Source organism: Rhinolophus sinicus, chromosome 9 (assembly GCF_057876585.1).
Source record: "Rhinolophus sinicus isolate RSI-liver-muscle chromosome 9, RSI-T2T, whole genome shotgun sequence".
NCBI classification, from domain to species: Eukaryota; Metazoa; Chordata; class Mammalia; order Chiroptera; family Rhinolophidae; genus Rhinolophus; species Rhinolophus sinicus.
The window spans coordinates 34,151,300-34,165,174 of NC_142509.1; the positions used below are offsets into that span (position 1 = coordinate 34,151,300).

The 13,875-nt window shown below is 50.5% G+C and overlaps 1 protein-coding gene across 6 annotated transcripts in view; it reads right to left on the bottom strand.

The window, feature by feature from the left end:
- Nucleotides 1–13,875, bottom strand: part of SH2B3 (SH2B adaptor protein 3) — a 39,039-nt gene that overhangs the window by 14,870 nt on the left and 10,294 nt on the right. For 3 of the 6 annotated variants that reach the window (XM_074321359.2, XM_019734063.3, XM_019734061.3), the window contains exon 2: nt 10,365–11,108. In XM_074321359.2, coding sequence (XP_074177460.1) covers nt 10,365–11,081 — 717 coding nt within the window. In that variant the 5' untranslated portion in view covers nt 11,082–11,108. Of the gene's footprint in view, nt 1–10,364; nt 11,109–13,494; nt 13,663–13,875 lie in introns of those variants that run through there. The other 3 variants (XM_074321358.2, XM_019734062.3, XM_074321357.2) reach the window with 3 other exon arrangements.

Below are 13,875 nucleotides of genomic sequence, written 5' to 3' on the forward strand. Positions count from 1 at the left end.
AGCTCAATCTGGCACGACCTGTTAGTATCTTAAGCCCGCATTTAGTGAGCATTTACTATGTGATATGCCTTGATACACGGCACCTCAGATATCAAAAAACAACAGGATATCACACCAGCCACAGAGAATAAAAGCCAGCTGGATTAAATAATTAAAAGCAAAAAATAAAACCTAAGTAATTACCTGGTCCCAGACCTTTCTAAATAGAAAAAGCAGACTGAAACCATAAAGGAAAAGATTACTGTATTTTACTGTCCAGACAAAATCCTCCATAAGCCAAGAAACTCAGGATCAAAATTGAAAAGTCAAATGGCGAACTAGGGAACTATTTGCAACATGTGATAGCTGACATCCATGTAAAGAGCTCTTGCAAAACAAGAAAAGGGCAGACAGTGTAGGAGACAAGCACGCAAAGTAAACGGCCTGTAAGTCACAAAAAAATACATATGACCAAGAAATCTAAGAGAAACAGTCAAAATCCACAGGGCAGGAAGTCGATGAGTGGTCGCCAGGGGCTGGGGATGGGGAGTGGGCGTGACTGCCAGTAAGACAGGGCTGCTTTCCGGGGTGATGGAAATGTAGAATTAGACAGAGGTGGTGGCTGCACCCACAGTGAATATACGAATATACTAAACGCCAATGAATTGCACCTTTACATGGTGACTTTTATGTAAATTATATCTTTTTTTTTTTTTTTTTAAAGAAATGGCCTGTTCCACTCGTAACCAGAAAGGGCAAGATAACCACTTTTCAACTAGAAGTTGGCAAAGGTTTTTAAAATAACACCCAGTGCTGGCAGCCCTAGTGATGAAAAAAATACGTAAGTATAACCTCTCTGGAAGGCTATTTCAACAGCAGATACCGAAAGCATCAGAGATGGCTACTGAGCACATCACTGGCCATCAAAGAAATGCAAGTCTCTTCCCATCCACTACATGACTCTATTCAGAAAGACAGATAAAAACAAGTGTTAATGAGAAGGTGGAGAAACGGGGACCCTCAGACATTGCTGGTGAGGTATAAAGTGGTATAGTGCTTTGATTTGGTTCTTCAAACGCTAAGCACAGAGTTACCACATAACCCGGCAAGTCCACTCGATAGATACCCCAGGGAAATAAAACCACGTCCCCACAGAAACTCACACCGGCCACCTCGTTTTATTGTGCTTCGTCTTATTGCGCTTCACAGCTGTTGCATTGTTTACAAACTGAAGGCAAAAAGACTGCGCCTCACTTTATTGCGGCGGCCTGGCACTGAGCCCGCAGTATCTCGGAGGTCTGCCTGTACGCGGATGTTCACGGCAGCACTACTCAAAACAGCCAAAAAGCGGGAATCTCATGTCTGTCCAAAGATGAGTGGATAAGCAAAATGTGAACCTTGAAAACACGAGGCTAAGTCAAAGAAGACAGTCACAAAAGACCACATACTGTTTGACTCCATTTATATATATGAAAAGAGCAGGATAGGCAAATCCATAGAGACAGAAAGCAGATTAGTGGTTGGCTGGGGCAGGAAAAGAATGGGGAGTGACTGCTGATGGGGACAGGGGTTTTTTTTTGTGTTTTTTTTTTTTTTTGAGATGATGAAAACGTTCTGAAATTTGATCACAGTGAGAGGCGCCCAACTCAGTAAATACACTAAAAACTATTGTATACTTTAAACAAGTTAATCCTGTAGTGTGTAAAGCTGAGAGCATGTGTGCAGCCTCAGAGGGACTCACAAAGCCTCCCAGCCAGCACTTCCCCTTCTAGGAACTTAGCAGAAGGAAATAATCAGAGACGGGCACCAAGATTTGCACCAAGATTTCCGTACAAGACGTTCATCACAGGGTTATTTATTTGAGCAAAAAAGACAGAAATGATTGAAATAGTCTAGAGAATAGATAAATATGCCATGGCCTAACTGTGTAAATGAAATACTGTGTAGCCAGTATTCAAAAAAAAGACATGGGGAAAAAACAAAAACATGAAAAAATATTTGAGAAAACAGAAAAATGGTCAAGACGTGTAAGTGCAAAAAAGCAAGCAGACGAACATCAGTCCCACTAGGGCTGGGACTTTTGTCCACAAGTTCCCACCTGTATTTCTAGCATCTAAACACACAGCAGGGGCTCCAAGGCAGCCTGACAGTGCCGTAGGAACTGCAATTCTGAGGAAAAAATAAATACAAGAAAAAAAGATTACAGAGAAATCTACCAAAATGGGAATGCTGGTTCTCTCTCGGTAGTGGGATTATGGATGGTTTTCCTGTAATTTCTGCGATGAGCTTTATTAATTGAAAACTCAAAAGCAAAAACATTAGGAACTCAAAACTTGGAGGCCCTCGGTAAGTTTCCTAGATTACACGAAGATTTGAGATGAGACAAAGCACGGAAGGCCTCCACTTCCAGAAGGTTCCCTGGAGAGAGGTTTCCTCTCTGCCGCTGCTGGGGACTTCAAATCTGTGATGGGAGGATCCCTGGCCACAAGTGAGGGAGGACCCAGTCTCCTCATGTACACCGTCAACACTGGTTCCAGAGATCCATGGCCTGAGAGAATAGTGACCTCCCCAGCTCAGAGGGGAGCTAGGAAAACGGGGAGTGGGGCCCCAAAAAGGAAGCTGAAGCGGCCCCTCCTGCCTTGGGGGAGGAAGCTACCCCCACCACCACCACCACCACCAGTGAGGACCAGCCACTGAAAATGCCGAGATCTCTTCTTGCGCATTCTGGTTTCCTTTTCCATTCACAAAGGAGTAGGTGGGGGATTTCCAGCAGCACCCGCCCAGCTTGCGGGCTGTCAGCTGGTGCCTGCTCCAGGCTACTGTGAGGGCCAGCCAGGTGGCTGCCCATCCCAGGGAGGGTGGCTAGGGACCCACCTCTGGGATCTGGCCACCTCCTACGCAGAAAGCCCCTTCTTCCTCTCAGGGTGGGGACACATCGTGCCAAGCCTTCCCTGAGCCTGTTTTTGGCTTAATCACCCAGCAAGGCGAGTACTGATATTCCATTTTCCAGAATGGGAAACTGAGACTCAGGCCAAGATCTGAACCAAACTGCTCCCCAGCCACCGAGCCCACAGTCCAGACTCCAAGTGACGGTCTTGTGCCAACACCCAGACCCTCAAACAGAAGACCAGCTTCCAAGAAGCTGGCGACAGCAAACAGGCCCTGTGGAAACAGCCCCCGCGAGGCGCCCAGCCAGTCAACAGTAAACTAATCTTTCCCCGCCCTCCTGCTGTTGGAATCAGGGGCACTTTCTAGTCTGTGGATTCATAGAATTTGAGCTAAAAGGACGCCGATACCATCTGCCCGCGGTTTCAGCGTGGTTGGGGGTTTCTTCTAAGCAGCAAAGCACTTTTCAAAAACTCTCTTACACGGAACCCCGGTAAGAGGCATATGGGGTAGCTGTGTGTGTGGTTGGGGGCCCCACGGGAGCCCACCACCACCCCTTCCTTCCCCCCACCAGCCCTTGAAGGCCCGGATTAAGCCCGTAGGTTGCCCATTTCACAGCTCAGAGGGGGCGGGGACCCACTTGAGTCACAAAGCAGCCAGGGCAGAGCAAAGACTGAACCCCGTTGGCACCTTGAGAGCCTTCTGCCTCTGATCCCCGTGGGAGAGGATGGGTTTGGGGAGCCACTGGCCTCTGAAGCTCCTGTCTCCCCACTGGGACATCAGAGCTCTGTTTGGCCCACAAAGGGCTGCTAGGCTGAAGGAGGCAGGAAGGTGGTTTCTCTGCCCGTTTGGGGCCTGAAGACAAACCCTGGCCTTAACAGGCCCACACAGGGCAGACACGTTCTTAGCTCTAACCCCTCCCAGCTGTGTGGCCTAGGGCAAGTCTCTCAACTTTGTGCCTCAGTTTCCTCATTTGTGAGCTGGCTTCACCATTGTCCCCACTTTACAGGGTGATTCCATGGGACGTGTTAAATGTGGTGCCTGTCATGTTCAAAACAACTAATAAAAATAACGACCACCGCAGCAGCTAAGCCTTGCTGAGCACTGACTGCATGTCGGGCTCGGCTCCAGCCCCGACGGGCAGCCACTGAGCCAGTCCAATCAGCACCCACCGCGTGGGCGCCACCATTCAGCTATTTTTACTCGAGAAAACTGAGGTACAGAGCGCAAGGGCAAAGCGCCTTTCCCAACTCAGAGGAGCAGAGGCAGGCTCACCCCAGATCTGTCGGAGCCAAAGCAAGCTGCCCCTCCCGCCCGGCCGCTTCCTGCCCGGCCCTCCTCCTCGCACTCCTGCCTCCGAGAGGAAACCGCCAGGCCTCCGGCGGACGTCCCTTTCTTTCTGCTTCCTCTTTCCCACACTCGGGGACACGGCTCCAGGCTCGCGCCCCAGGGTCCTCACCACAGCAACTTCTGCCTCAATTTCCTTATCTGTGAAGTACATGCAATGACAGTGCTGCACTGAAGGAATCACGGTGAGCATTAGATGGGCTGATTTGGTCAAGTCTTGCCCTGTGAGGTCCGTGGTGCTCAGGACATGCCAGACCCTTCACCACACAGAGAACTGCCTGCTCCTGGGCACACTCCAGGCATGGGCGGGGAGCCCAAGGCCTGGGTCACCTCTTGTCACCCACCCAGTCCTGCAGGCTGTCTCCCTGGCTGGACTATGTGTTCTATGAGGGTGGGGCGAGGTGGCCTGGTTCATGGGCGTCCAGGTACCCCAGGAATGTTCACTGCCTGGATATAGGGGCCTGAGGCCCCCCTCACCCACCCAGTCAGCACTTAACTATCTACAGCCTCCATAGGGCCACAACCCCACGGGCAGGCACTGTGACCATCCCCATTTTACAGATGAGGAAAACTGAGGCCCAGCAAGGTCAAGTCACTTGTCCAAGGACACCCAGCTCAGAAAGAGCAGAGCAGGAATGGCTCTGAACCTCACTGCCTGGCCCACCCCCTGACTACTCTTAGGGCCGGCAGGACCAGCCACTCCCAATCAGACCACTTCCTCTAGGGGGTACCTGAGGCCTGTGGTGAAGGTGGGGGCTCAGGGCTGTGGGATGAGTCCCCTGAGGTGTACCTCCACCTGCTTCCTCTACCTCTTCTCTGGGCTTGGCAGCAGAGGCCAGGGGGGGGACGTGCTGGGTGAGGGCGAAACTGGCCAGCCCCCCCTCTGGGCCTCAGTGTCCCCATATGTAAAATGGTGGCACTGAACAAGATGGCCGCAGGGAGCGTTTACTGGTCTAAGAACTCAAAACACATGCCCCCACCCAGGTAGGGCCACTGGTTCACCACCAATAACGATAGTAAGTCCTTCTGAAGACTTACAAGGTACCAGGTACAGCCCAGCTGCCTCCGTTCCAATGCTCTCTAGGCCACTTGAGAGCTGTGTGACCTTGTTGGACAAGTCACCTACCCTTTCTTAGCATCAATTTCTCCATCTGTGAAATGAGGATAATCATAGCAGCTCCTTCACAGGGCTGCTGTGAGGGTTAAATGAAGCCAGATCTGTAAGATGCCTGATATATAATAAGTGCCAAGTAAATGTTGGCTAAAGAGGCATTTTTCAACAGTGGGTAGAACTCCATCACTCTCTGTACAGATGACAGAAACTGAGGCTCAGCCCCAAGACCTGGCAGAGCTGGCAAGGCTTTGAGACCATCTTGGTCAACCCAGAGGCCTGGGCAAATGAGGAAACTGAAGCCCAAAAGAACAAAGGGCTGACCCGAAAGCCATGGCCAGTTGGTTATGCTCCATTTGACAATGGACCCCAGCCCCCAGGGAGACCCTGCCCCAAGGCCAGCCACCCTTGGCCCAGTGGCTGTTTGTCATCTCTCCCTGACCCTGGGACCCCCACCACCTCCCTCTGCAGAGCTCAGGCAGGGCCAGGCTGGGATCCACTTCCGGTGTGGCTGGCCCAGAAGTGCCAGACCCACTGATTTTATAAGAGAAACCAGAAATCTGGATTCTTAGATGAAATCTCTCCTTATATGAAATCTCTCTTAAAAACATCAAAAATCTTGATGTTTTTAAATATTGGCACCCAATCCAACTTTCTTGTTTTTCTCTTAACTGCCAAGTAGGGTAGCACATCTCAGGACGGCTCGCTGGGAGCTGGCGCTCTGTAACCTCGGACTTGAGGGAGCGAGTTCAATAGTGTGGCTGGAGGCTTAGGAGGGGGGATCATTTGGGATCAGAGGAAAGAGATGCCACAGAATGGGTGGACATAGTGACCAGAGGGTCTCCTAGGAGCAGAATCATGCCCCTCTCCCATGGCCAGCCTGATGCTGGAAGACCCCAGACAGCACCGGGGGTTCCTCTAGGCCACGCCCACAGCTGGGTAGCCCCAGCAAGTGTCTCAGCCCCTCTGGGCCTAAATCCTCCAAGTGTTCCCACTGCACTTAATGTAAAACCTAAAATCTTCACCTAAGGATTTCAGGTGAGGTGCCAAGGTCCCTAATCCAGCCCCAGCACTTTTCCACCCTCATCACTCCAGCCCTGCCCCCCTGGTGTTCCTCCAAGACTCCTCGTCATGCCTACCCCCAGGCCTTTGCACTAGTCATTTCCTCAGCCTGGGACTCCTTCACCCTGACCTTTCAGGATCAGCACCTCCTGCCAAGAGGCCTTTCATGATCACCCCCAAGTGGAAGCAATCGCCAGCCTCCCAGAGGCCAGCGCACAGCGGAAGGAAAGGTTGACCCACTTCTCACCCACCTGAAGGGGGTGCCACTGAAGCCAGAAACCACCGTGACTTCTCTGCTCATCTTGAGACCTCGGGAAATAGCCACAGATGTCTCCTCCGACCCCTCCTCCCACTGCAGCAGCCGGGCTGTCGCCTCCGCTAACACACCCCCACGAACAAGGAGCCCCCCCTCCCACTGCAGCCCTCACAACGACCCTACTTTACAGCTGAGTAGACTGGGGCTCCAAGCGGGGAAGTGACCAGTCCAGGGTCACAGTTGGTCAGAGGCAGAGTTGGGACCCAACTCCAGTGAGGCTGACCCATGAGCTGTCAGAAGCTAATGGAACTGGGGTCTGCTCTGTCAAGGGGCTGGGAGAGGCCCCAGCAGGGCTGCTCGATCTGTGGGCAACTCTGGGTCCCACAGCAACCACCATGCCTACGACAGGACCCAGGGACCCAGCTGCACTCCCCCCTCCACCTGGCTTCTCCAGGACCAGACCACCACTGCTGAGCCGAGGACTCTGTCCATCGGGAGCCCCACCCTCAGGGCTCCGGAAGAACAGGAGCCTTGAAGGTGCCTCCCAGCACTGGAAATAAATCTGTGTTCTCAGCCTCAAAGTCATCACCATGACAACCATAATGACAACAAGGAGGGCTGGGAACACTGAGCACTTCCCTGTGCCAGGCGCTCAGCAGATGTGCTCTCCCAATTAATACAACGGCCCCGCGAGGCGGAACTATGAATAGGCCCGTTGTACAGAGGAGGAAACTGAGGCTCAAAGGTGACGTCACTTGCCTAAGGCCACAGAGCTGGGAAAGAACTAATTGATTATTCCAACTTGGGTCCATCTGACTCCTGACACCTGGTTTTCCAAGATGGTTTATTTTAAGCAGCAGCAGTCGTTTTTTAAAGTGAAGTTTTATAAGGAACTCCATACTATCAGGCAGATAGCACATGTGTTTGGGCCGTTGTTTGCCTTTCGTGGTGTCACAGCCTTGAGACTTTAAAAGTGATGAGAAAATAGAGTTTTTATCTGCACTTGTGTTTCTCTGACAGCTTCCCATTGTGTTTCGAATAAAATGCTTCCCCATCTCAGGGCTTTTGTCCATACCGTTCCCTCTGCCTGGAACACCCAGCGGTTCTTAATTTAGGACTAAGATTTCAGTCCAAAAGCCACCTTCTTGAGACTCATTATGAAAGTGGTAATTAGTGTGGTATTGGAACGAGGATAGACACACAGCCAATGGAACAGAGGAGTCCAGAAGCACACAGACGGACACCCGGATGAAAACAGCACTGCAGTCCCATAAAGAAAAGGGTCACGGGGCGGCCGGTTGGCTCCACTGGTTAGATCCCAGTGCTCATAACACCAACGTCCCCAATTCGATTCCCACATGGGCCAGTGAGCTGTGCCCTCCACAGCCAGATTGAAAATGACTTGACTTGGAGCTCATGGGTCCTGGAGAAGCACACTGTTCCCCAATATTCCCCAATACAAATAAAAAAATAAAGAAAAAGGGTGACATCAGCACATGGCACTGCTGATCCCCGTCTCATATCAGACACGAAAACCAGTTCGAGATGGATCTTGGTCCACAGTAGGAAGTAAAGCTTCCAGAATGCAAGAAAGAGCTTCATGACCCTGGGTAGGGAAATATTTCCTAAACAGGACATAAAAAGCACTTACCATAAAGGAAAGCAACTGATAAACTGGACTCCATTAAAACGAAGAACTTCTGTTCATGAAAAGATCCCATAAAAGGAGTAAAGAGGCAACCAACACAAAGTCTGAGGTATTTACAACACAAAGGAAGTGTATACAAAATATATAAAAACTCTTAGAAATTAAGACTAGACGACTCAATAAAAACAAGGAGCACTTCACCAGAGTCCATTCCACAGACCAATAGATACATCAAAAGGTGCTTAACCTCATGAGTTATCAGGGAAATGCAAATTAAAGCCACCTTGAGACGCCAGCACACATCCACTGGAAGGACTGAAATGAAAACTCTCATACACCGCTGCTGGGAAGACTGTTAAATCCTGAGCCTCATGTAGAAGTCTCTTAGGAAGGTAAACCTGCGCTGACCACATGACCTAGCAGGCCCTCTTTTAGGACCCTACCTGAGAGAAGTGGGAGCTTTGTCCATACAAAGACCTACATGCAAATTTCATAACAGCATTATCATAAAAGTCCCAAACTAGAAATGACACAATTCCATCAACAGGCCAATGGATGAGCTAATTGTGATGCATCCACACAACGGAATCCTACTCGGCGAAGAAAAGAAATGACCTGCCGAGAACACGGATGGATCTCGAAAACAATATGCTGGGCAAAAGGACCCAGACATAAAAGGCAGCAGCATGCCGCGTGATTCTACTTAGGTGGAGTTCAAACACAGAAATGTAATTAATCCGTGGGAGCAGGAGTCCGTGTGCTGGGGGGCGGGGGTGCTGACTGACGCGGAGAAGGCTGCGGGAGCCCCTGGGTGCCGCGTCATTGGGTGTATGTATGTACACACATACACACACGCGCGCGCGCGGAACATTCGTGGAGCTTCAGGTGAACATCCCACCGCAATGAAGTTGAACAGACGGTTATGTACTTCACACAAGAGGATTCTTTGAAAACACCCGGTCCCAAACACCAAATTAGGGCCCCTCGATTATCACTGAAGAGGCCCCATTGCTTTTCCTTTAGAGAGCACAGTATGTAATTTATAATTCCACGCTCATTTGTAGGTTTATGCCTTCAATAGCCCCCACCACGATGCCAGTTCCCCCAGCACCTAGCATGTGCCTGGTACATAGTAGGTGCTCAATAAATAGCTGTTAAATGAATAAATGAATAACTGTCAGTCTCCTCCACACCCAGACCGTTACCCCTGAGGACTGGCATCAGGTCTGCTTTGCTCCCTCTCTAGAGCAAGGCCCTAACACATAATAGGACCACAGAGTGAAAGGAATTAAATGAAAGCCACATAGTCCCATCCACTTGATACACCTGAGTCAGAGATGGAACGGGTGTGCGCAACAGTGACCCTTCAGCCTCAGCTGCAGAGCTGGAATTAAGTTGGTTGCAAGGGAAAAAGACAAAACTGTTAAAACTTGAAAGAAAATAAGACACCTACAAAGCATGGGAGCTACAATGGAATTCCGCGACAGTCTGGAACCCCTATTGTTCATGATTGATCTGGGTCATGGTTTTCAAAGACCTTGGACCAACCTGCCACAGCCTGTGTGACACCCCCATATGGTGTCTCTGGCCATCCTACAAAATTCCTGACCAGTACTCCTCAAAACTGTGAAAGTCATCAAAAACAAGGAAAGTCTGAGAAACTCTCACCACCAAGAGGCGCCTAAGGAGATGTGACAACTGAATCTAACATGGTACCCTAGAACAGAAAAGGGACATGAGGGAAAACTAGCAAAAACCAAAGAAACCTCCAAGTTTAGTTAATAGTAATATCCAATGTGGGTTCGTTAGTTATGACAAAGGCACACCGTGATGTAAGATGTTAACATTAGGCAAAGCTGGGTGTGGCCCATAAGGAAACCCTGCACTATCTTTGCAACTTTTCTGTTAAAGGATTGTCAAAGAAAAAGTTGTTGTTTGAGAAGGTATACTTCCTTCTGGGCACTTTGCGGCCATCTGCTGCAAAGCAGAGAGGCCCCACCCGCAGCTGTCACCCTCCATACGGGCGTGTGCGTCAGAATGCTGACGCAGTGTGCAACCTGCGCAACAGGGCTTACCTTGGGCGGGTCAAAGAGTTCCAGCACACGGTCCGCCCTGCCGTCAGGGCCTGGGGCGCGCCGCAGGGCTAGCCGCCCGCGCTGCCAGCGCGCCCCGCTGTCCATGGAGGCCTCGTCCGCCAGGCTGTAGCGCAGCGCCGCCTCCTTGAGGGCCTCGGGCAGTGGCTCCCGGGCCAGGCTCCTGGGCAGGAGCTTCCTGGCCCGGCCAGGTTTGGCCCGAGCCTCCCCAGCAGCCCCGGCGGCCGGCAGCTCCCCAGCCGAGCGGCGGCGAATAATGTGGCGGAGGCTGTGGCGCAGGTGCTGGAAGGTGCAGGACGCAGGAGGCTGTGGCTGGGCCAGCTCCTCCGAACTGCGGGCCTTGGGCAGGGCCGGGGCGGCGGGGCCCGGCTCCGCGGGGGACGCCTCGGCCTTGGCCGGAGGCCCGCGACCCGCCTCCCGGTAGTCACGCGCCGGGGGCCCCGGTGCCCGGCCCTGGCGCACCTCACGGCAGAAGTAGACCTGGAAGAGGTCGGTGAACTGCAGCGACACGAGCTCGGCCCGCAATGGCGCGTGGTGCGGGTGCTCGCGGACGAAGAGCCAGTATTGCCGGGCCAGCTCCCGGGCCGTGGCCACCGCGTGCAGCTCGCAGAACTCGCTCCAGCCCCTCGGGGACGGGGCCGCGGTTGCAGACGAGGGCGCGGGGGAAGGCGAGGAGGACTGCAGGGCGGGTCCATTCATGGCGGAGACCGAGGTGGAGTGGCCAGGCTGAAAGACAGGGTGGGGGTTGTCAACCAGGAAGTGAGCAGACAGGTGAGCTGACCACTTAGAAACTACCACGAAGGACTCGTCACTCACCAGACACAACGTCAGAAAGAAAAAAATTATTCATTAACACCTAATGCTAGTGAAAATGCATTGAAATGGGCACTTCCCTACCATGTTGCTGGGTGCAGTTAAGGGGTACAAGCTTTCCGGAAAGCAACTTGATAAGATCAATTTCAGACCCAGCAATTCCACTTTTAAGAGTTCAAGAAATACTTGTTCACATGCGCAGAGAGGCATATACAGGACCATTGGTGCTAGACGTTTCCTGCTGCAACGTTTATAATAGGGAAAAAATAGATACAACTATTAAACAAAAATTTTAACTTTCATAGCAGAGTCTTTATTTTTTCATTTTTTATAGTTTATTTTTTTATTAGTTTCAGGTGTACAGAACAACGTAATAGACATTTAAACCCCTCATAAAGTGATAACCCACCACCGAAGCTACTACCCCTCTGACATCGTATATAGCCGCTACAATACTACCAACTATCTCCCCTATGTTGTACTCCACATCCCGTGACTGTATATACCTATGTATTTATGTATTTAGTTATAGTTGACACTCAATATTAATTCTTCTTTAGCATCAGGTGTGTAGGGCATTGGACACAGTCTATGACGTGATCCCCCATAAGTTCAGTACCCATCTGGCACCTCACATGATCTTTATAACACTGCTGATTATATTCCCCATACTGTATTAACTACCAGTTAGTATTTCTTAATACCTTCACCTTTTTCACCCCGCCCCCAACCCCATTCCCATCTATCACCCTGATAGATCTAGTACCTACCTGGCACGATAGTTATTACAATATTATAGACTATATTCCTTATGCTATATACCCTACATCCCCATGACTGCCGTATAACAACCAATTTGTACTTCTTAATCCCTTCCCCTTTCACCCGTCCTTAACCCCCCTCCCATCTTAAAGAAATCCCTCTAAGAGTCCTTGTAATAGTGGTTTGGTGGTGATGAACTCCCTCAGCTTTTGTGTGTGTGTGTCTGGGAAGCTCCTTATCTGTCCAATTCTAAATGACAGCTTTGCTGGGTAGAGTAATCTTGGTTGTATGTTGTTGCTTTTCATCACTTGGAAAATTTCCTGCCACTCCCTCCTTGCCTGCAAATTTTCTGTTAAGAAATCAGCTGACAGTCTTATAGGGCCTCCCTTCTAGGTAACTAACTGCTTTTTCTCTTGCTGCTTTTAGGATTCTTTGTATTTCACGCTTGGCATTTTAATTATGATGTGTCTTGCTGTGGGCCTCTTTGGATTCGTCTTGTTTGGGACTCTCTGTGCTTCCTGGGCTTGTATATCTGTTTCCTTCACCAGGTTAGGGAAATTTTCTGTCATTATTTCTTCAAATAGGTTCTCAATTCCTTGCTTTTTCTCTTCTCCTTTTGGTACCCCTATAATGCGAATGTTGGTACGCTTGATATTGTCCTGGAAACCCCTTAAACTCTCCTCAATGTTTTGGATTCTTGTTAATTTTTGCTGTTCTGGTTGGGTGTTTTCTGCTACCTTATCTTCTACATCGCTGGTTGGATCCTCTGCTCCATCTAATCTACTGTTGATTCCCTGTAATATATTCTTCATTTCCATTATTGTATCCTTTATTTCTGACTGGTTCTTTTTTATGGCTTCCATCTCCATTTTTATGCTTCCTGTCTCTCTGTTGAAGTTTTCCCTGAGATCGCTGAGCATTTTTATAACCAGTGTTTGGAACTCTGTGTCTGGTAGATTGCTTATCTCCATTTCGCTTAGTTCTTTTTCTGGAGCACTGTTCTATTCTTTTATTTGGGACATATTTCTTTGTCTCCCCATTTGGCTGCCTCCCTGTGTTTGTTTCTATGTATTAGGTAGGGCTGCCATGTCTTCCGGTCTTAGTAGAGTGGTCTTATGTAGTAGGTGTGTTGTGAGGTTCAGTGGTGCAGTCTGGTCACCTGAGCCACATACTCAAGGTGTGTCCCGTGTGTGGGTTGTGTGTCCCGTGTGTGGGTTGTGTGTACCCTCCTCTTGTAGTTGAGCCTTGTTTGATAATTGCACATCAATGTGAGGGACTGGCCCTTGGGCTCACTGGTTGTGAGGACTGGCCTTGACTACAGTGGAAGAGTTGTTGCGCAGGGGCTGACGCTACAGAGCAGGATCTCCCTCAGCAGGACTCTGGTGTCTGCCCAATCTGCCCTTTGGGTATGTGGCACTTGGAGGTGGCTGGGTGATGCTCCAGCTCGTTTTGAAGCTGGCCACTGGGTGCACCAGCCCCAGGACCACCTTTGAGGGGATCCCCTGTAGGTCAAGTTCAGCCACAAGCCATGCCCTACCTGGATCCACCTGGCAGGAGCCACAAAGAAATCCGCAGATGGCTGCCACCCATGCTCTGCTTGGAAGAACCTTGAGAGGCCAAGCCGCAAACCAAGGCCGCTGCCACTTTGTGCCGGGCTTAGAGCTGCCCAGCCAGAGGTACAGGACATGCTCAAGCCAGATGCTGCTTGTCTGGTTTCCGTGAACCTTTGAGAGACCCTAGGAAAGTGCAGTTTAAGCTAAGGCAGGCGGTCTGCACAAAAAAAGCCACTGTAAGGCCTGGGTGTGCCTGAAAGTTGGGCAGGACCAGGTCTCGAATCCCCAGGGCATGGCGCAAAAAATGGCGGAGACTCAGCTATGGCGGCGCCTGCATCTGAACGAGGAAGGGGGTGGGCTCAACA